Source organism: Cervus elaphus, chromosome 6, assembly GCF_910594005.1.
Source record: "Cervus elaphus chromosome 6, mCerEla1.1, whole genome shotgun sequence".
Classification (NCBI taxonomy): Eukaryota; Metazoa; Chordata; class Mammalia; order Artiodactyla; family Cervidae; genus Cervus; species Cervus elaphus.
The window spans coordinates 6437150-6459927 of NC_057820.1; the positions used below are offsets into that span (position 1 = coordinate 6437150).

The 22778-nt window shown below is 43.0% G+C and overlaps 1 protein-coding gene across 1 annotated transcript in view; it reads right to left on the minus strand.

The window, feature by feature from the left end:
* The window catches only part of CD38 (CD38 molecule), a 54143-nt gene that overhangs the window by 17635 nt on the left and 13730 nt on the right, over positions 1–22778 (minus strand). Inside the window, exons 2-3 of the mRNA XM_043906147.1 lie at positions 4433–4562; positions 1349–1481 (exon numbers count right to left, since the gene is read on the minus strand). Coding sequence (XP_043762082.1) covers positions 1349–1481; positions 4433–4562 — 263 coding nt within the window. The remainder of the gene's footprint in view (positions 1–1348; positions 1482–4432; positions 4563–22778) is intronic.

Consider the following 22778-nt stretch of genomic DNA (forward strand, 5'->3'; position numbering starts at 1 on the left):
CTCTCAAGAGTCTTCTCCATCACCACAGTTCCAAAGCATCAATTCGTCGGTGCTCAGCTTTCTTTATACTCCAACTCTCACATCCATACACGACTACTGGAAAAACCATAGTCTTGACTAAATGGACCTTTGTTGGCAAAACAATGTCTCTGGTTTTTAACATGCTGTCTAGGTTGGTCATAACTTTTCTTCCAAGGAGTAAGCATCTTTTAATTTCATGGCTGCAGTCACCATCTGCAGTGACTTTGGAGCCCCCCCAAAATAAAGTCTGTCACTGTTTCCACTCTTTCCCCATCTATTTGCCTTGAAGTGATGGGACCAGATGCCATGATCTTAGTTTTCTGAATATTGACCTTTAAGCCAACTTTTTCACCGGTGGCTCAGTGGTGAAGAATCCACCTGCCAATGCAGGAAACACGGATAGATGCCTGATCCAAGAAGATCCCACATGCCAAGGAGCAACTAAGCCTACGGGCCCCAACTACAGAAGCCCACGCACCCTGGAGCCCATGATTGCAACAGGAGAAGGCATGGCAGCGAGAGGCCCGCACACAGCAACTAGCGAGTAGCCCCCATTTGCCACAACTAGAGAAAAAGCCGTGACAGCAACAAAGACCCAGCATGGCCAAAAATAAATAAATTTTAAAAATCATTTTTTAAAAAAGAGTCCATCCCTTTTGTATTTGGAAACAGTGCACATCTGGGTTGAAGAAGCCACCACAGTAAGTTTTTTTTGGGTAAGTCTAAAGCAATAAAATAATATAAAGAGTAAAATATATAAAGTGAAAGACTAAAACTAAAAGTTTTACTAAAAGTAAAAATACCCACATTAAAAATAAAAAGAGAAGGACAAAAAGAAGTGAAAGTGCAATCAGACTCTCTGAGTAGAAATACCTTCCCACAGGGAGGTGTTCTAGGTCTTTCTAGGAAGGTAAAGGGACCTCTCATCTCTGGCAAAGCTACACACAGCCCGAGACAGAGAAGCCCAGCCCGTGGCCCCTGGGGCTGTTCTGCAGATCAAGGACTTCTACCTGCTTCCGTTGGAGGCTCCTCCTGCCCGATAATTCTTTGGTCCTGAAGGATGCCCTTAGAGAAAGCAGACCACCAACCATTCCGAAGCAGGCTACACCTTCCCTCAGAAAGGAGAAAATCAGGAAGCTTGAGCAATCCCAAATCCTGAAGTCATTTATTTTTTTCTAGAAAACGTGAGCTGGCCTACAGGATGCTGTCTTCCATCGGCCCGAGTTGTCCTCAAGGGTGCCGGGGGCACCTGTAGGAGCACTGACCAGCTGGGAGGCTCCTGCACCCTGCCCGTCCCCGGGGCCGCCCCGCAGGCCCCGAGTCTCACCAGGAGAGCCTGGCTCCCCGCACCAGCTGAGGCCATCCGCAAGGGAACCCAGCAGCGTGTCCTCCAGGGTCAACAGGCCCCGCCGTTTCGCATACTCATGAGCCAGCTCCCGTGTTTTGCTCCAAAAGACCGCCTAGGAAAGAATAAACACAATCTATTATTGAGATAGATTTACTAAGTTGAATAAAAACACCAAATCTGCATCTTCTGTAAATGAAAGAAAACATGGGAAACATCACGTAAATCACCTGTGTAAGAGTAAGTACGGCAGGCATCATCAATTTCTGTGTGTGAGTGAGAGGGTGTGTGCGCATGTGTGTGTGTGTGCATGTGTGTGTGTGTTCTCTAGGTCACAATGTTAAAGTGAACTGATTTTTCTGGACTGCAGGAAAGAAGCCTGAAAGCCACTGATCAGTATCTTATAATAGGACTTCCCTGCTGGTCCAATGGTTAAGAAACTGCCTGCCAGTGCAGGGGACACAGGTTCGATCCCTGATGTGGGAAGATCCCACATGTCAAGGGACAACAAAGCCCGTGAACCACAACTATTAAAGCCCGCGCCCCCTAGACTCCCCGCTCTGCAATAAGAAAAGTCACTGCACCAAGGAGCCCGTGGACCGAAACGAGAGAAAAGCCTGAGCTCAGCAACAGACCCAAAATTAAATAAATAAAAATTCAAAAATAAAATAAATTAAAAAGTGGAGCCAAAAATTAAGTAAATACAAAAGTTTAAAAAATCTTGGAATTTTTAAAGTGCCAAACGCATCTGGGGAAGGCATTAGGAAGTTCCAAATTCCTAAAGTTTTTGGCAAAACAATTTTTTCTACATGCCATTTTCTGGGAAAACTGCTCATTGGTTCTTTTTTTTTTTTTTTTAATTTTTTTATTAGTTGGAGGCTAATTACTTCACAACATTTCAGTGGGTTTTGTCATACATTGATATGAATCAGCCATAGATTTACACTTATTCCCCATCCCGATCCCCCCTCCCACCTCCCTCTCCACCCGATTCCTCTGGGTCTTCCCAGTGCACCAGGCCGGAGCACTTGTCTCATGCATCCCACCTGGGCTGGTGATCTGTTTCACCATAGATAGTATACATGCTGTTCTTTTGAAACATCCCACCCTCACCTTCTCCCAGAGTTCAAAAGTCTGTTCTGTATTTCTGTGTCTCTTTTTCTGTTTTGCATATAGGGTTATCATTACCATCTTTCTAAATTCCATATATATGTGTTAGTATGCTGCTCATTGGTTCTTAAAGAGCTCTATAATCCCTGCTTTCCCCCTCAAATCTCCCCTAGCCCCTTACAAACAAAGGAAAAGAACAAATACAGTGAGCTCTCTCAGCGACCCTTGTAAAGGTCCCTTGTAAAGTCGAATTTCAGAACCATCTTCTGTTCCATGGATCTGTTCATTCTCAGTAGGAGGCAGTGGACGTTGCCCTTTGAAGCCAGGTCCTGGAGTCAGGCTGCCTGTATAAAACCCAGCATCACTGCTCACTAGCTGTCTGACCTCGGGTGACTAAAGAATCTCTAAGCCTTATGTTCCCATCGTAAAATGGTGTGTGCGCGCTTAGTCACTTCCGTCGTCTCTGACTGTTTGTGACCCAGTGGACTGCAGCCCTCCAGGCTCCTCTGTCCACGGGATTCTCCAGGCAAGAATACTGGAGTGGGTTGCATTTCCTTCTCCAGAGTATCTTCCCGACCCAGGGAAGCCTTAGGGGCTTCCTTGGTGGCTCAGATGGTAACAAGTGAGACCCGGGTTCGACCCCTGGGTTGGGGAAGATCCCCTGGAGAAGGGAATGGCAACCCCCTCCAGAATTCTTGCCTGAGAATCCCATGTACAGAGGAGCCTGGTGGGCCACAGTCCATGGGTCACAAAGAGTTGGACATGACTTAGCAACCAACACTTGCCATGCCTTCCTCCAGGGGATCTTCCCAACCCAGGGATCAGACCCTGATCTCTTCCCTCTCCTGCACTGGCAGGCGGATTCTTGACCTCTTAGCCCCCGTCGATAACAATTGTAACGGACCCCTGAGATGCTGAGATGAAATGAGACAATACAAGTGAAGTGCTTGTCTCCTGTCAGCGGCCCCATCACCTATTCAGCCAGCGTCTCCCGGGTGGTAATCTACGAGCAGCCCCTCTGTGAAGGGCCTGGTTCTTGTTGTACCAACCAGAGCTTCATAGCAACCGCAGCTCTAACGATGGGCTGTAATTTGTGGCTTTAAGGCTGCAGGGCTGCATGACGATGATTTGGGGCACACTGAATTTTCACCTTAAACGCTGATTTTAGAAAAGATGCACTCCATGGGAGCGGGGAGTTCAGGATGGAGGGGACACCTGTATACCTATGGCCGATTCATATTGATGTATGTCACAAACCATCACAATACTGTAAAGTAATTATCCTACAATTAAAACAAATAAAGTTTTTCTTAAAAGAAAAGATGCACTCCGTTATAGACCTTTTCCGGTATAATTAGTGTATTAAAATTCAGGCCTGTCTGGTTCTAAATCTTGAACCTTGCACATTTCAGATGGGCACTTTCAGGATCATCAAACTCAGTCATCATGGTCCCCAAACTCATGAAGTCTCGGTATTCTTTCTGGTGAAATGGAGATACTGATGCCTGACCTGTCTATTTCACAAGTTGACAGTGAAAACCTAACAGGATAAAGTTCAGAGAGCCCTTTGTAAACAAAAAGGAGACTCAGAAAATTCAAAAAGGCATTGCTGTTACCAGCATCACCATCGCCAGAGGTCAGGGAGAGTTCTGAATTTCATCAGGTGGGTTACCTCTGTTTGGGTTGGGTTGGGATCTACGTTAGGTTTGCTTGGCCTGGTTTTTGGCCAACTTTCCTTTCCTCTTTCTATATCCCCAATTCTCTCTCTCACCTCGTGTCCCCCGGGGTGTCCTGAATCCCTGTGACATCCTGGTCTCCCAAAGGCCCACAAGCTCCCTCCCTGCCAATCAAGCCTACACCCTAATATCCAATTTTCCTCTTCCCTCACCCTGATCATGACCTCTCCCCTTTGGCTTTTAACCTCAGTTTTTAAATCCATAACTTGGCCCCAGGTACCTTGCCACAGGGCACAGTGGGATACGCCAGGTCTAGCAGGGGCTTGTAGTCCTCCTTTGTCGCTTTGCAGGGATCCTTGGAAATGAATGCACTCGTGAACGCCTGCCTGATCCCTTGGCAGTTTCCGCTTCTGTGAGATAAGACAGGAAGCAAAGTAAAAGAAGAATAATTCGATTTCAAATATATGTTTAGAGCACAAGGCTTCCCAGGTGGTGCTAGTGGTAATGAATGAATCTGCCTGCAAATGCAAGAGATGCAGGAGACGCGGGTTCCACCCCTGGGTCAGGACGGTCCCCTGGAGGAGGGCATGGCAACCCACTCCAGTATTCTTGCCTGGAGAATCCCATGGACAGAGGAGCCTGGTGGGCTACAGGCCACGGGACCACAAAGGGTTGGACATGACAGCGCACACACACACCAAAGAAGTCTTGCTGAGAAAGCCACCATGTGTCAAGTGGTTCATCCACACCCTTGCGTCTCGTGTGCACCGTCCTTACGGGATGAGCCTCAGCCTCCCTGCTCTACAAGGTCCCTGCCCTCGTGAGGTTCCTCTCTGGTCAGAGAGACAGATCGGAACCAAACAAGCAAATAAGCTAACAAAACAAGTACAGGTGATGATAAGAGCGTAGGGAATCAGTGGGGAATTTTGGTGCAATGACCACTTTAGGAAGGCTGGTCAGGAAATGGCTCCCTAAGACTAGATGTTGGGAAGGGGTGCGGTCCAGGCAGACAGCCCTGCAAAAGTGCAAAGGCCCTGAGGCAGAAAAGAACTTGCTGATTTTGAGGAAGTGAGGGAAGAATAAGGGGAGCAGAGGGGAGAAGTCAAGTCACAAAAGTAATCTAGAGGAGATCACACGGGCCTTTTAGACCGAGGAAACGGTTCCGAATCTTACCTAATTACCAGGGGAAGATGGTGGATAGCTGGAAGCAGGGAGTTGGCCTCTGCTGACTTTTTTTTTTTTTTGAAAAATCATTCTGAAAAAAATCTGTGCCGGCCTCAAAGATGGAGAGAAGTCTTTGTAATAGAAACTCGAACCCCACGGCCCCCTCTAAACAGCCTCTGGAGGAGAGCAGGCAGGCAGGCGAGGCAGCAGAGATGGAGGGGAGGCTAGCTGGAGGTGCCGGCAGAGACCCAGCTGGACCTTCCTTTGTGAGCTTGTGTTTCAAGTGAACCCGAGCCCATCGTTTCCTGGCAGGGGGAGCAGGGAGTGGGTTTCCATTGGCAGAGTTCGGCTAACGTCGTCAGGACAAACTCTGGCCTTTGGACTTGGCATCCCAAGTATAATATTAGATCAGACAGCTGGACCCAGGGGAGTAAGGACTAGCCTCCGGTTTTCTATTCCCCCTGAGCCTGTTTTGTCCCTGCAGGGCACTAGCCAAGCAGCCATTCCAAGGGTCTTCTGCCTTCTTGACTCAGGCTGGCCAAGTCGAGTGGCTCGTTCCTCCTGATGAGCCCAGGCATCGGCGAATATCACTGGGGTCCAGCCCCTATGGCCTTCCCTGATGGCTCAGGGGTAAAGAAACCACCTGCCAATGCAGGAGATGTAACAGACGCGAGTTTGAGCCCTGGGTCAGGAAGATCCCCTGGCGAAGCAAACGGCAACCCACTCCACGATTCTTGCCTGGGAAATCTCATGGACAGAGCAGCCTGGAGGGCAACAGTCAATGGGGGTCGCAAGAGTCAAACACGACTGAAAAGACAGCACATGAAGGATTACTCCTTTCCCCTTTGCCTCCTGGCAGCATCCAGGGAAAACCAGCCTCATTGAAACTTGGCCAAAATCTCATAAAACAAGTCAGAATCCTTTAAGTCCCTTCTAACATCCTTAGATGGAGAAGGAAAAGGCAATCTACTCCAGTACTCTTGCCTGGAAAATTCCATGGATGGAGGAGTCTGGTTGGCTACAGTCCATGGGTTCGCAAAGAGTCGGACAGGACTGAGGACTTCACTTTCTTTCTACAGTTTCTTTTGGAGAAGGAAATGGCAACCCACTCCAGTGTTCTTGCCTGGGGAATCCCATGGGCGGAAGGGCCTGGTGGGCTGCCGTCTATGGGGTTGCAAAGAGTCAGACACGACTAAGCAACTAACGCACAGCATCCTTAGATGGAGCCCTCTCCTGCCCCTGTGCATCCCTAGGGTGAGCGTCCAGTTGTTCTGCAAAGAGCAATAAACCCACCTTGTTCAACCACTGGTGTTCTTGTGTGGGTGTTCTCGGGGGATGGGGGTAGGGGAGCAGGCATTGGCGGTAACCAGCAATCTGAACTGTTTTTTTGTTGTTCAGTCACTAATTTGTGTCCGACTCTTTGCAACCCCATGGACTGTAGCCCGCCAGGCTCCTCTGTCCATGGGATTCTCCAGGCAAGAATACTGGAGTGGGTAGCCATTCCCTTCACCAGATCTTCCCAACCCAGGGATCGAAGCCGTGTCTCCTGCATTGCAGGCAGATTATTTACCATCTGAGCCACCAGGGAAGACTGTGAAAAATCAGCATGCTTCATCAGTGTTCATGCCTGACAAGCTCCAGGAGCAGCTTCTGAAAGAAGTGATTTGTCATAAGCAACTTTCTGGGTTGAGCTGGGCTCCCAGGCTGACAGCAGTTTTCTGTTTGCTTCCTTAATTGCTGACCTAGAGTCTCGATGCATGCAGGCTGGGCACCAGTGTCAGGATTCAAGGTCACCGAGATGTCCGCCCCTTCCTACCACTCAGCTCCTTCCCACAGACCCCCACCAGCTTCCCTCCCACCATGAGTATTCCCTCCTGTTCACCGCTTGCCCCTCTTTCTACCTCTGACCCACTCACGCAGGTGCCTCCAGTGCCCAGCGGCAGGGGAGTGCTAGAAGGGGCGAGGAGAGGGTGTGAACACCGCAGCACGCACCACGTGCTCATCGTGGACACATCCGGTTTAACTCTTACACCAGCCCTCCTTACGTGTGTGTGTGTTGGGGTGGGGGGACTACCCTTTCCCCTGCTTTGGAGCTACCTAGTCCTAGAGCTTAGCAACTTGCCCAAAGTCAATCAGCAGTCAGGACAGGTGACTGATCGCCAAACTCCTCTCTTTCTGCTAAACAATGCTGCCCCCTGCAGGAAATTTTAAATCATGTCCCTTCTTATCCCCAGTCAATCCTAAAGGAAACCAACCCCGAATATTCATTGGAAGGACTGATGCTGAAGCCGAAGCTCGGATACTTTGGCCACCTGATAAGGAGAGACGACTCATTGGAAAAGACTCTGATGCTGGGAAAGACTGAGGGCAGGAGGAGAAGGGGATGACAGAGGGGATGAGATGGTTGGATGGCGTCACTGACTCAATGGACAGTGATTTGAGCAAACTCCGGGAGATGGTGAAGGACAGGGAAGCCTAGCGTGCTACAGTTCATGGGGTCGCAAAGAGTCGGACACGACTGAGTGACTGAACAACAATAACAACTTATCCTGAGAATGAAGTTGAGTCCTAACAGAAATTAGGATCCGGTGGCTCAGATGGTAAAGAATCTGCCTGCGATGCAGGAATCAGTGGAGTCTCAAATTTGAGGCTCCCGGAAGCCTGCGTTGAAGGTGAAGACCGCCACCTACTGGAAGGAGGAAGAGATTGACCACATTCTCTGAGGTGGTGAGGATTTTTTCAGCAGTCTTAAAATCAGAAGACTCTTCAGGCTGAAGGAAAGCTCAGAAATCATTCATTCCTTCACCTGGAAAATATTTATTGAGCATCTGCTATGTTCCAGGCACATTTATGAGCAAATAATATGCACCAGTGAACAAAACAGACAAGAATCTCTGTCCTGGGAGAATTCCATTCTACCAGAGCAAGGCTGATAATAGACAATAAAGATAATGAGTATTATAGAATATCCTAGCAATTTATAAATTCTATGAGGGGAGAAAATGGAAAATAGAACAGGAGAAGGGAGTCAGAAGTCATTGGGAGGAAGTGTCTGTGTTTGGCATTAAACAGGGAGGACAGTAGATGACATTTGAGCAAAGGATCAAAGGAAGCAAGGAGGTTAGTCACACAGACACCCACCACATTCTGGGTGGAAGGAACAGCGTTCACAATAGCCCTGATGCCTGGTGTGATCCAGAAACAGCAGAGAAGCCAGTGTGGCTAGAGCAGTGAGCAAGGTGGACAGTGGACGGAAATGAGGTCAGAAAGGCGATGCTGTCCACTGGGCTGAGCTCAGCGAGCTTCTACTCACGGTGAACTGAGGAGAGGCACCTGGCATTACTTAGGCTTCACAGCATTTCTCGGACAGCTTTGTTAAATAGAGTCTGAAAAGTGGAAAAGGCAGAGAGAGGTAGACCAGTAATCTGGATGAGTGCCCATGGTGATTTGCACCAGGGAGGTAACAGATGTGATAAATGTTTGATTCATTGCAGATTTCCTAACAGGATAAGTAGTGCTAGAGAAATAAGGATTCAATAATTCCAGGGTTTGGGGCCTGAGACACTGGAAGGATGGCATTGCCATGAACTGGGATGGAGAAGTCTTTGGGTCGAGGTGGTACTGATCAGAATATGTAATATATTGTATCGGTTCGGTTCAGTTCAGTCATTCAGTCGTGTCTGATTGTGACCCCATGGACTGCTGCACACTCGGCTTCCCTGTCCATCACCAACCCTGGAGTTTACGCAAACTCACGTCCATCGAGTCAGTGATGCCATCCAACCGTCTCATCCCTTGTCATCCCCTATTATGCTATAAACTATATATTAAATACTACACATAATGTACTATATGAAAACTACATACTACATATTATATCAAAGTAGAATATATACATGTATATTAAACTATAGGAGTGCAAAAGTGGGAAATATTAACAAATTTAACAAAATATATACAACTTGTACTCTGAAAACAAAATATTGCTGTAAGAAATTTTCAAATGCCTAAGGGCTTCCCTGGTGGCTCAGATATTAAAGAATCTGCCTGCAATGCGGAAGACCTGGGTTCCCTGGGTAGGGATGATTCCCTGGAGAAGGGAATGTCTACCCTCTCCAGTATTCTTGCCTGGAGAATCCCATGGACAGAGGAGTCTGGCAGGCTCCAGTCCTTGGGGTTGCAAAGAGTCGGACACAACTGAGTGATTAACATTTCAAGGAAATATACCATATTTATGGGTTGGAAGGCTCAATATTAAGATGGTGACAAAATACAAATCAAACTTACAGCATGCTTTGTTAAAAATATTGACAAGTTGAGTCTAAACTTTATTATACAAGCTAGCCAAACCAATCAAAGGGGAAAAGCTAGAAGACTTACAGGATTTGATTTCAAGGTTTTACTAAAGAGCTTCAGTGATCTAGACAATGTAGGAGTCATGAAAGAATTGATATAAATCAAAAAAGTAGAAGAGAGGGCAGAAAGAAACCCATACATACTTGGTGCTATAGACTGAATGTGACCCCCAAAATTCATAAGTTGAAACCTGTTTCCCAAGGCGATACTATTTGGCAGTGGGGCATTTGGGGTAATTAGCTTATGAGAGCGGAGCTATCATGAATGGAATTAGCAACCTCATAAAAGAGACCCAGAGAACTCCCTCCTTAATCCCTGTGAGGACACAGTGAGAAGGGGCCATCTTTGAACTAGGAAGTGGGTTGTCAGCACACACCGAATCTGCTGACGTCTTGGTCTTGGATGTTTAGCCTCCAGAACTTCGAGAAATAAATTTCTGTTGCCAATAAACCACCCAGTCTATGCTATTCTGTTACAGCCTCTGGAATTGACTGAGACACGGTCAACTGACTTTCAGGAAGGGAGTCAAAGAAGGCAAGGGGAAGCTTTTTCCATAAGTGATACTACAGTTGTGTCCAACTGTTTGCAACCCAATGGATTGTAGCCTACCAGGCTCCTCTATCCATGGAGATTCTCCAGGCAAGAATACTGGAGTGGGTTGCCATGCCCTCCTCCAGGGGATCTTCCTAACCCAGGGATTGAACTTGGTCTCCTGCATTGCAGGCAGATTCTTTACCACTAGGGCCACCTGGGAAGCCCAAATGATACTATAGCAAATAAGTTTTCATATGCAAAAAAAGAAATTGACTCTCACTTCACACTATACACAATAATTTTGATCTTTTGATCAATAAATTGATCAAAGACCTAAAGCACAAGTTGTAGAAGAGAAAATGAACAAATTGGATCTTATAAAGGTTTTTTAAAAAAATTTTTGGTCCTTAAAGACTCCATTAAAGAAGATGAAAAGACAAGTTACAAAGTGAAAGAAAATATGTTTAGGACACATTTGATAAAGGACTCATTTGAAAAAATCCTGATACTGGGAAAGATTGAAAGCAGAAGGAGAAGGGGACGACAGAAATGAGATGGATGGATGGCATCACTGACTCAATGGACATGAGTCTGGGTAAACTCTGGGAGTTGGTGATGGACAGGGAGGCCTGGAGAGCTGCAGTCCATGGGGTTGCAAAGAGTCGGACACGACTGAGCCACTGAAGTGAACTGAATTGAAAATGGACTTGTATTCAGTATAAATAAAGCACCTACACCTCAACAGTAAGAACAAAAATCTAATTTTTTAAAGATTGGCAAAAGACTTGAATACATACTTCAATAAGTCCATGAGATGAAGTTCAATATCATTAGTCATGAGGGAAATGCACATTAAAACCACCATTCAAATACCACTGGAAGCTCGTTAGAATGGCTAGCACATAAAAGCCTGACAATAACAGTGCTAGCAACAATATTCATACCCTGATAGTGGACGCATAAAACTATGCAATTACCTTGTGAAGCAGCATAGCAGTTTCTTACACAGCTAAACCACGATGGCTCAGCTACCTTATTTCCGGGAATTTACCCAAGAAAAATGAAACCACATGTCTACACAGTAGCTTGTATACTAATAGTCATAGAAATTTTACTCATAATATCCAAAAGGTGAATACAAGTCAAATACCCATCAACAGGTGAATGGATAGACACATTGTGGTATATGCACACACAAGGGACTACAATTCAGCAATAATAGGGAAGAAACTATTGGTACAACACGGATGAACTAAAAAAAACATCATGCCAAAGCCTTGAAAGACACCAGAGACAAAAATATGGAGTATGTGATTCTGTTTGCATAAACTTCAAAAAAAAAAAAATATAAACTAGCAGAAAGCAGAGGTACCCTACTCAGTATCAAGACATTAGTAATTTAAACAATGTGGTTTAGAAATAAAAAGATCATAAAACATATTAGAGCCCAGAAGTGAACTAATAAACCTGATATGCAACAAAAGTGGCATTATAAAGCCCTTCATAAATAATAGATTATTTAATAGATAGAACTCACAGAACTGACTATCCAACTGCAGGGGGAAAAATGAAATTAGGTTCCTACATTATACCACACACAAAAATATATTCCAAAAGTATAAAACACTAATGAAAATCAATTGTTTTAAAATTTTTTGATTATATGTGACATTTTGTGACCTCTGGTAGAAAATAAGTTCTTAAATAAGATACAAGGGACTTCCCTGGTGGTCCAGTGGTTAAAATTCCAAGCCTCCAATGCAGAGGGCATGGGTTCAATCCCTGGTTGGGGAATTAAGATCCCACATGCCCTGCAGTGTGGCCCAAAAAATAAATAAACATTTTTTTAAAGATGCAAAAAGAAAAATAAATAAATAAAAATAAAGATGCAAAAAGGCACAACCATAAAAGATAATATGAATATATTAAAATCTTCAGTAAGACAAGGGACCTGATAAATAACGTCAGGTCAGACCACAGATAGGGAGAGCTTATTTGTAATCCATGTAAATGACAAAAATTTAGAATCTTTATACATTCAGTATAAAGAAAAAAATTCAATATAAAAACAGGCATTCAAAGATAAAAATAGGCATTTCACAGAAGAAACCAGAATGACCGATAAAACCATTAAAGAATGATCAATTGTGTTAGTAATCAGGGGGACAAAAATTAGAGCCACAAAAGATGGGCAAAATATTTTGACAATTTCCAAGTGCTGGTGAGGATGCACGGTAACAGGTGAATTCACCCTGCTTTTGTGAAGGGAAACTGATACCACAAAGTTGGAGGCCAGGTTGGCCATATGTGATGTAGCAGACAACTTTGCTTTCCAACCCAAATAGATATCATTCACTCTTCTTCCTTACTGGCAAAGCATGTCTCCCATCATAGAGATTCCAAATATCAAATACTCACTTTGCAAGCCTCCTCTGCAGTTTAGGGAGCCATGTGCACCAATTCTGGCTAATAAAATTCAAGGAGGAAGCACAGAGGCAACTGCAGGAGGGCTCTGGGAAGGATTGCTATTCCTTGATAAGGAGACTTGCAGGGAAGGCAGTCATGCCCATCCCCTTGCTCTCTGTTCCTGGGTATCATGATACAAGGACGTAATGCCTGGAACTGCAGCAGCCGTCTTGTGACAAGAAGCACAAGAATGAAAGCCGCCCTAGGGAGATGGAGGAATGGAAGGTCCCAAGTAATGGGTGAGCTGCTGAACCTACCCAAGGACCACCCACTTCTGTATGTCTTGTTATGTGTGTCTATTAAAAACCTCTTGTTTTAGACCTCTTATAGTTGAGTATTCTTTTTCTTGTGACCAAAAGCATCTTCATTGATACACCCACTGTTATGAGCTAATCGTGTCCCCTAAAAGATACTGAAGTTCTAACTCCCAGCCCCTCAGAAGGTGACCTTATTTGGAAATAGGATCTTTGCAGATGATGAAGTTAAGGTGAGAATAAGGAGGATCCTTTACCCAATATGACCAGGGTCCTTAGAAAGAACAGGAAATTTGGACCTAGAGACAGACACACACAGAAGGAAGGAAATGTGGAAACACAGGGAGAATGCCATCTGCTAGACAAGGAATTCTAGTGGCTCAGAGGTTAAAGTGTCTGCCTGTGATGCGGGAGACCCGGGTTCGATCCCTGGGTCGGGAAGATCCCCTGGAGAAGGAAATGGCAACCTACTCCAGTATTCTTGCCTGGAGAATCCCATGGACGGAGGAGCCTGGTGGGCTACAGTCCATGGGGTCGCAAAAAGTTGGACACGACTTAGTGACATCACTTTCACTTTCACTTCAGACAAGGAATGTCTGCGGTGTCTAGAAACTAAGAGAGGCTTCCTCATGGTTCTCGGAAACAGCCAAGCCCTCTGACAGCCTGACTGCAGACTTCTGGCCTCCAGAACTGTGGGACAATAAATTCCCATTGTTTAAGCCACCCGGTTTGTGGTAGTTTATTATGGCGGCTCTAGCAAACTAATGCACCCAGGAAAGGTGACAATGACCCCCTATGGCTTAGGAATTCCATCTCTAGCTAAAGATCTGAGAAAAAACATAGGCGCCAGTGGATGTGTGTGTTTCAGCGTGGTTTAGGTCAGCAAAAACTGAGAGTAAGGGGGAATTAGCTGTGTCAAACAGAACGCTCAACCCAGGGTTCCGTGACAGCCTAGAGCCGTGGGATGGGAAGGGAGGTGAGAGGCAGGTGCAGAGGGGGGGCGTGTGTACCTGTGGCCGACTCACGCTGACCGCGGCAGAGGCCAACACAGAGCACTGTGGGGCAACTCTCCTCCCATAACTGTATTTCGTTCTACACTTCTCAATATTGTACAATTATAATTTGTGATAGTTAAAAGAGAAAGAAAACATTTTAAAATAAATATATTGAATTTATACCTTTAGAAAAAGGAAATCTATTCATAAATGTAGGATATAGTCATTCGCTAGGCTACTATGCAGCAGTTAAAATGAATGAATTAGTGCTCATATAGCAACATGAATAAATCATCAAAATAATGTAATTGAAATCACCAAAACATATTGGTAAGTGGGAAAAAAGCAAAGCTCATTCTACAGGGCAAAAACACAAAACATACAAATTAGAATTCAAATGCAGTACCATCTTCCCTTATCAGATTGACAAAAATCAGAAAGTTTTTAAAACATCCTTCATAGCTAACATACAGGGAAATAAAGTTTCATTGCCTCATGAAGAGGATTGCTTCATCAAGAGAAGTGTGTCCATGTTTTCAAAATGTAGAGTGGTAAGTATTTTGACTTCTAGGATTCCGTTTTACAAACCCAAGGATTTTATTGCAGCATAGTTTGCAATCTATTGTGAAAGTTTAAAGAGTTTAGAGTGAAGTCGCTCAGTCATGTCTGACTCTTTGTGACCCCATGGACTGTAGCCCGACAGGCTCCTCTGTCCATGGGGTCTGATTTCATGTTTAAATACCATGGGGTCACGAAGAGAAGAGTTAGGGTCTCACCGAGTTCAACACGACTGAAGCGACTTAGCAGCAGCAGCAGCAGCAAACGTCCATCAATGCAAGTCTAGAACTTGGTAAATCTATAAAGTGGAACGCTATTATAGAATGAGACAGAACTACATTGATAGTCAAGATACACTATTAAGTGAAAAAAAAGTGAGACACAGGCGAAAGAATGTGTGCAGAAAAAATGAATATATGCATATGTGCTCATATATTCAGAAAATATTTCTAGAAAGATATAGGTGAATCAAGTATTGCTTGCATATGAGAAAGAAGAAAATTGAGGGAAGATGTACTTTGATTTTTATCTCTAACATGTCATTTCTTTGAAAACTAGGGGGAAAAGATCTTAAGGAAATATGACAAAAGTTGTATTGTCAGTTAATTCTGCACGATGAGTAAATGGATATTTGTCCCACAGATATTTCAGTGTGTTTAACACTGTCATGATTTAACGTGTTTAAAAGAAAAGACTTGAGAGGATATATGAACTGAGGAGTAAGGAATATTGAACAGGGAAAAGAATGAAGAAAACTAGACCTGTCAAATACAAAAAGTACAATGTTTGGCATAAATGGATATGTTCATAATCTTGGTTTCCGAACCTTTAAATTTATTTTTTATTTTAAAAGATCAACAATTCATGAATGGAACAGCACCCAATTTAGCAGACAGAAAGGAGCTCCAAGGAGTTGTACAAAATGAAATATGAGTGGGAACAAAGAAGTCATACTAGACAAGAAAAAAAAATGCAAACCTTTTAAAATTTTTACCAAGAAGTATCTAAACATGAAATCAGATCCCCCAAATACAAACAGTTACCTTTGATCTCAGTCTCACACATTCCTCTGCAGTTTTAAATCTCTCCCAGTTTCCATACAAAACTGTATGTTTTCCATCTTTCCTTACTCTTAAAGAATCCCCAAGGAGATTTTATTACTGCTCTAGACAAGCTAATTCATACACAGACTTTTACTCCGAGAAACCAAGATAATGAAGGAAGAAATTTATTATGTGCTTTACAATATTTAAACTGTGGGGTGCCAAAGACAGAAACTACTTGATAATGTTTTCTTGATAGTCACAATAAGAGAAAAGAAACATCTTGACCATGGCAAGGCGAATATGTATCATGGCCAAGTAAAAGCATGGGCGGAATTGTTAACATCACTTCAAATCAAGCTTTACTAACTGCTTCAAAACATCCAGAGACTAAAGAGGTAGGTAGCTTTCTGCTGTATAGATGCATTCATGTAGGAAGCGGAGAACATAGGTTAGCAATTTTTTCAATGTCATATTATAGGGGAAATTTGAATTGTATCTATAAAACTACTTGGCTGAAGTCACCCATTTAAGCAGGTATACAGCTTCCTTTTGTGAATCTCCTTAATTTTTGTCGTATGCCCCACTAGTATCTAGAATTCCACTTTGGGGCTTCCCTGGTGGCTCAGATGGTAAAGCGTCTGCCTACAATGCAGGAGACCTGGGTTCGATCCCTGGGTCGGGAAGATCCCCTGGAGAAGGAAATGGCAACCTACTCCAGTACTCTTGCCTTGGAAAATTCCCTGGATGGAGGAGCCTGGCGGGCTACAGTCCATGGGGTCACAGAGTCAAACACGACTGAGCGACTTCACTTCACTTCACTTGGGGGCTAAGTGATTTTGTATTCTTCTGTACATTAAAAAAAATTTTTTTTCCAAGTGTTCTAGAAAGGGCATGCTTTATTTTTAAAATGAGAAGAAAAGTCACTGCAAGGACAAGGCATGTCATTCTCACCTAGCACTTATTCAAGCTTCTGACCTCAGGTTTCACTTTCTCTTTTATCTTTAAAAACAACCTTCTCATCATCCCTCCCAGTTTCAGAGCAGGTATTTACTGGTGATTAAAAAAAAAAAAAAAAAAACCGTGATCTCCTACTGAGAGAGTCAATTCCTAGGCGGGTTGATAAGAAGTCCAGGGTTCCTAAGGAGGAGAAAGGGGTCTGGAATTCTCAAGGAGGAGGAAAGGACAAACTTTTTTTCCTCTATATTCCATAGTCTTAGTCACATAAAACCGTTTTTTCTTTAAGCCTGGAACTGATGATTACACAACAAATGACTCAGTTTAAACTCCATTAAATGACTCAGTTTAAACTCCGTACTAAAGATTATATAACAACAATGTATCCTGTTTGAGGACAGTTTCTCCTTCCTGAAAACCTTCTGGCTAATCCTGTTATCTTAAAATGTAAATTATGGGAGTGGGTCTAGTAAGATCTTTACAACTTTGAGACATTCCTTTGATTTACTTGTAATAATTAATTTAAAAGTATATGACTCCCTTGCTAACACCAGCAAGGGGGGCATTCTCCATGCCCTTCTGATGTCTATGTCAGAAGCTTTCTCTGAGCCTTTTCTTAACTTGAATAAAACTCTGCTACACAAAAGCTCTTGAGTGATCAAGCTTGGTCCCTGTTCCCGAAGCTAAATCTTCTTCAGAGATCACGAATCCAACATCGTTCACCATAAGCTATCACTATTCTCCACTCAGATCAACTACAAAAACTTGTGAATATAACCACTCGTTCCCTTCCACGCACACATGAAAGCAATTCTTGATTTCATCTATCATTCAGTTTCATGTTTCAGTCTCACCATCTTGCATCTGTTCTTTACACCATGAGTGTGTGTGAGTGAGTTGCTCAGTAGTGTGTCCGACTCTTTGTGACCCCATGGACTGTAGCCCACCAGGCTCCTCTGTCTATGGGGTTTTCCAGGCAAGAATACTGGAGTGGGTTGCCATTTCCTTCTCCAGGGGATCTTCCAGACCCAGGGATCGAACCCAGGTCTCCTGCACTGCAGGCATATCTTTACACTATTGTTCATTTAAAGAAAACTTTGTCGTCATAGTTTTCTGACCTGAGGTAAGAAAAAGATCTTTAACAACAACAACAAAAAAGTAATGCCTGACCATTTCTAAAATCATTCATTACAAAAAAGAAAAAAGAAACTCTTAACTGAATCTCTGCATTAACCACCACCATTTTTCACTCCCTCTATACAAGTTGCCCATCCTCTACACAATTAATAGGCTACTTCCTAGTATACCCAAGAACTTTCATTTTCACTCATTTGGTTCTTTATTTACCTGTTCTTAAATAAGTGTATGCCTATTCTTTTTGCTTTAATTATATCCTTTCATTAAATTGTTTGCAAATAAATTGGGTGAGTGAAAAAAGAAAAGGTTTTTTCCTGTGAAAACTAAGTTGAAATTTTGGGTAAAAACGACCAAGGTGAGTCACTTTAAAAATGTGGCTGAATTTGATGTTGGTCGTCCAGTTGTCAAAGAGCTTAGGAACTGTAGAAGTTCAGTAGCATTCTTTACTTAGACAACTCCTCAGTCCACTTCAAAGAAGCTGTCTCTCAAACTAGCCCCAATTTCTCCCATCTTGGATCCCCCCTTATCCATCCAATCACCATGTCATCTCTGCTCTCCTTTCCAGCAAGACTCCTAGGGAAAGCTGTCTATTTTCAGTTTCCAGTTCCTCTCTTCCCTGCTCTTCTTCAGTCCATTATGCCAGGCTTTCACCATGACCACTCCTCTAAAATCCATTTTGTCAAGCCATTGATCCATTGGTCCGTTTTCAGTTTTCATCTTGTTTAGCCTGTCAGAAGCACTTGAATAAGACAAGTAACACTTCCTCCACATGAAACAGCTGCTTGAACGGCTACACACAATTGACTTTCACTTTCATATCTTCAGCCCAGACCTCTCCCCAGTACCCTAGACTCACAGAAACCGGCATCCTATTCAATGTATGCACTTGAATGACCATGGACAATGCAAAGCTAATATGTACAGAACCAAACTGGTGGTTCCTGTCCCAACTTGCTTCACCCCAGTCTTTCCCTTGTTAATATAGGGAAATTCATTTTTCTGGTAACTCAGCCCACAAACCTGAGTTTTTATTGTTTCTTCTTTTTTTCTAACATCCTATATTCAAGTTCATAGCAAATCATACGAAATCTGTGTTCAGAATATATCCAGAATATGTCCCCTTCTCAACCCCATCCATCAAGACCAAATCCTCAATCACTTCTCACCTGAACAACTATACGAACTTCTAGGTGGCTTCCGTGTCTCTGTCCTATTCTCAACCCAGCAACCAGAGGGATCCCTTTAATATGGTGTCAGACAGTTGTACACCACTATCCATCAGTCTATACATCACTATTCATCACTAGTGGGATGCATCCTATATCCTAAGGACCAAAAGAATCATAAAGACATTTACATATTTCGCTAATAGCAATAATAATATACATATAATTATTTATTATTTAATATATATGAAAGAAAATACATGATTATGTTAATGTTATTAGGAAACAAGATTTTTAGTGTCAGAGAAACATACAAACATAAAATTTTTAAATGTTAGATTAAAAGGCTTGCGTCTTGAACTCATAATTTCTCTTTCTTGAAAAGGATATGTTTTCCAGCATCATCTATTAAAAAGCCTGAATAGTTATGACAATCCAGTGGCAATTAGCACTCTGATGTAGTCCAAATAGTGATGTAAGGAACTGATACTCATTAAACATATAAAAAAATCATGAGTTCAAAATGATACTTTAAAAAACTCATAGGTCACCTCTAGAAGTTGATAGAGCACTAACCAATTTGTTATTCCATAAATCGATTTTTTTTTAAAGGTAAAGAACCAAGCATGTGTCCTGCTTTTCTTTCATGGACTCTATTTCAGGACAACCAAATGTTTGATGAAAGATAGCCTTCTGTTTGTAAGAATCAGAGTAAGAAGTGCAGAAGGAATTTTACAATTAGATAATATCCATTTTACTCATCACTATTAAATGCACATGTTTTTATTTTTTTAATGCTACTTGGTGATTGTACATATAATATCTGGCCTAAGATTTTTTAATTTCAAAAAACTACATTTTGTTTTCAAATTTATAATTTTCATCTTCTTTTCCATCCATTTCTAGTTTCTGTTGTTCAAGTTACATTCATCACTGTAGACTCTTCTGTTAAGTTTGTACTTGCTAAGTTTTTTAAGGTTGAGAAACTGATGAACAGTAAATAGGACATTTTCTATGGATCTAAGTAAAAGCATTTTGACAAAAAAGAAAGAAAACATCCATGTTACAGCTCCTATGGAAATAATCAATCTTGGTAACAGTCATCAAATGCTGCTAAACTAATTCAATGAAAAGTTGTTGTGGAACTTTATAACGAATGAATTAGGCCAATGAATAAAGGCCAATCTTGTTAACGCCCCTAGATACGAGACAATGTGACATTATGCGTTGCCTGAGGTGATGGCTGAGGAATTCCACAGCTCCCTCTATGAAGCATTCCTGACCACCCCCAAATCTAATCTGACTCTAACCTAGCTCTGTTTGCTGGTCACACAGGGACAGGAGATGTAAGAGCCGTGGGTTCAATCCCTGAGTCTGGAAGATCCCCTGGAGGAGGGCACGGCAACCCACCCCAGTATCCTTGCCTGGAGAATCCCACGGGTGGAGGAGCCTGATGGGCTACAGTCCATGGGGTCGCAAAGAGCTGGAAACAGCTGAGCAGAGCCCACTTGCCACAGGGACTAGAGGAGAACATGGAATAAAACCAGGAGCCAAACTCAGCAGGTATGAAATTCTACAAGACAAATCACCCAATCTCATCAACAGAGTAACAGGCTTTTAAAAATGATTATGAATTAAAGGAAACTAATAATATATCCTTGAAGATACTTAGAGGATACTTCAGATAGCTGAATGTACTGGGTGAATCTTTATTTGAACAAATCAATTGTAAAACTACATGCTTTTTAAGAAAATCATAGAAAACTGAACACAAGTTGGATATTGGACAACATTGAAAAACCACTCTTTATTTTGTTATATGAGAGTATGGTATTACACTGGCTTGAATTTTTTTAAGGTTATTTTTCATTCAAGATTCAGACTGAAGTATTCACAGACAAAATAATGTGAAATCTGGAATTTGCTTTAAAGAAAGTGCTTTAGGGCTGCTGTCCCCAAACTTTTGGCACTAGGGACGGGTTTCATGGGAGACAATTTTTCCACAGACGGGGTGGGAGTGGGGTGGTTTCAGGATGATTTGAGTGAATTACACTTATTGTGCACTTTGTCTATTATTATTACATTAGCTTTACTTTTTTGGGCTCCAAAATCACTGCAGATGGTGACTGCAGCCATGAAATTAAAAGACGCTTACTCCTTGGAAGGAAAGTTATGACCAGCCTAGATAGCATATTAAAAAGTAGAGACATTACTTTGCCAACAAAGGTCCGTCTGGTCAAGGCTATGGTTTTTCCAATGGTCATGTATGGATGTGAGAGTTGGACTGTGAAGAAAGCTGAACGCCGAAAATTTGATGCTTTTGAACTGTGGTATTGGAGAAGACTCTTGAGAGTCCCTTGGACTGCAAGGAGATCCAACCAGTCCATCCTAAAGGAGATCAGTCCTGGGTGTTCATTGGAAGGACTGATGCTGAAGCTGAAACTCCAGTACTTTGGCCACCTCATGCGAAGAGTTGACTCATTGGAAAAGACCCTGATGCTGGGGGGGGGTTGGGGGCAGGAGGAGAAGGGGACAACAGAGGATGAGATGGCTGGATGGCATCACTGACTCGATGGGCATGAGTTTGAGTTTGAGTAAACTCTTGAGTTGGTGATGGACAGGGAGGCCTGGCGTGCTGCAATTCATGGGGTTGCAAGGAGTCGGACATGACTGAGCGACTGAACTGAACTGATTACATCAGCTCCATTTCAGATTATCAGGCATTAGATTCCAGAGGTTGAGAACCTCTGCTTTAGGGGGGGAAATGTGAGAAGACAGATTAAAGAAGAAGAGCAGGATGTTGATAATTCTTGAGGTTGAGTAATGCTCAAAAGGGGGTTGGCTATTATTTTCTCTAGTTTTATAGATGTTTAAAGATTTCTGTAACAAAAGTTCTGTTCCTATGTGTGTCCTTGCTGTCTAGTGCTTTTGCCCATGTTCTTTCTTTCGCCTCAAATGCTCTTCTGCAGACTTTTCTAGTTTTTGCTCTCCCTCTTTCTTCAGGTCTTTACCAACCTGTCATCTTTCACTGAAGCCTTCCTTATTTTATTACCGTACTTAAAACTAAGCACTCCTTCCAGCACATGTCACCATCCATCCCACGACATATTTTTTGCTTTCTAGCCTGTGCCCCACCTCCCACTAGAATATCTGTTGCATCTGAGCAAGAATGTAGTCTGTTTGGTTCACTGCTATATCCCCAGGATGTAGTGGGGTTTGTGAGAGGTAACAGAAGCTCAATAAAAACTTACTGAATAACTGTATTGCAAAAAATAGACACGATTTGGAAATAAAACCAAAAGGTGGGCACACATCCTTTCAATGTCCTTTTGGGTCATTGTTCAACAAGTCTGTTGTTACTCAGTTGCTAAGTGTGCAACTCTCTGCAACACTCTGGAGCCAGGCTTCTGTCTTCCACTATCTCCCAGAGTTTGCTCAAATTCATATCCATTAAGTTGGTGATGCTATCTAACCACCTCATCCTCTGCTTCTCCCTTCTCCTCCTGCCCTCAATCCTTCCCATCAACAGGGTCTTTTCCAATGAATTGGCTTTTTGCATCAGGTGACCAAAGTATTGGAGTTTCAGCATCACTCCTTCCAATGAATATTCAGGGCTCCTTGAGGATTGACTGGTTGGATCTCTTTGCAGTCTAAGGGACTCTCAAGAGTCTTCTCCAGCATCACAATTTGAAAGCATCAGTTCTTCAGTACTCAGCCTTCTTTATGGACCAAATCTCACATTCATACATGACTACTGGAAAAACCATAGCTTTGACTATATGGACCTTTGCTGGCAAAGCAATGTCTCTGCTTTTTAATAGGCTGTCTAGGTTGGTCATAGTTTTCCTTCCAAAGAGCAAGTGTCTTTTAATTCCAAGGCTGCAGTCACCATCTGCAGTGATTTTGGAGCCCCAGAAAATAAAATCTGCCATTTCTCCCACTTTTTCCCCTTCTATTTGCCATGAAGTGATAGGACCAGATGCCATGATCTTAATT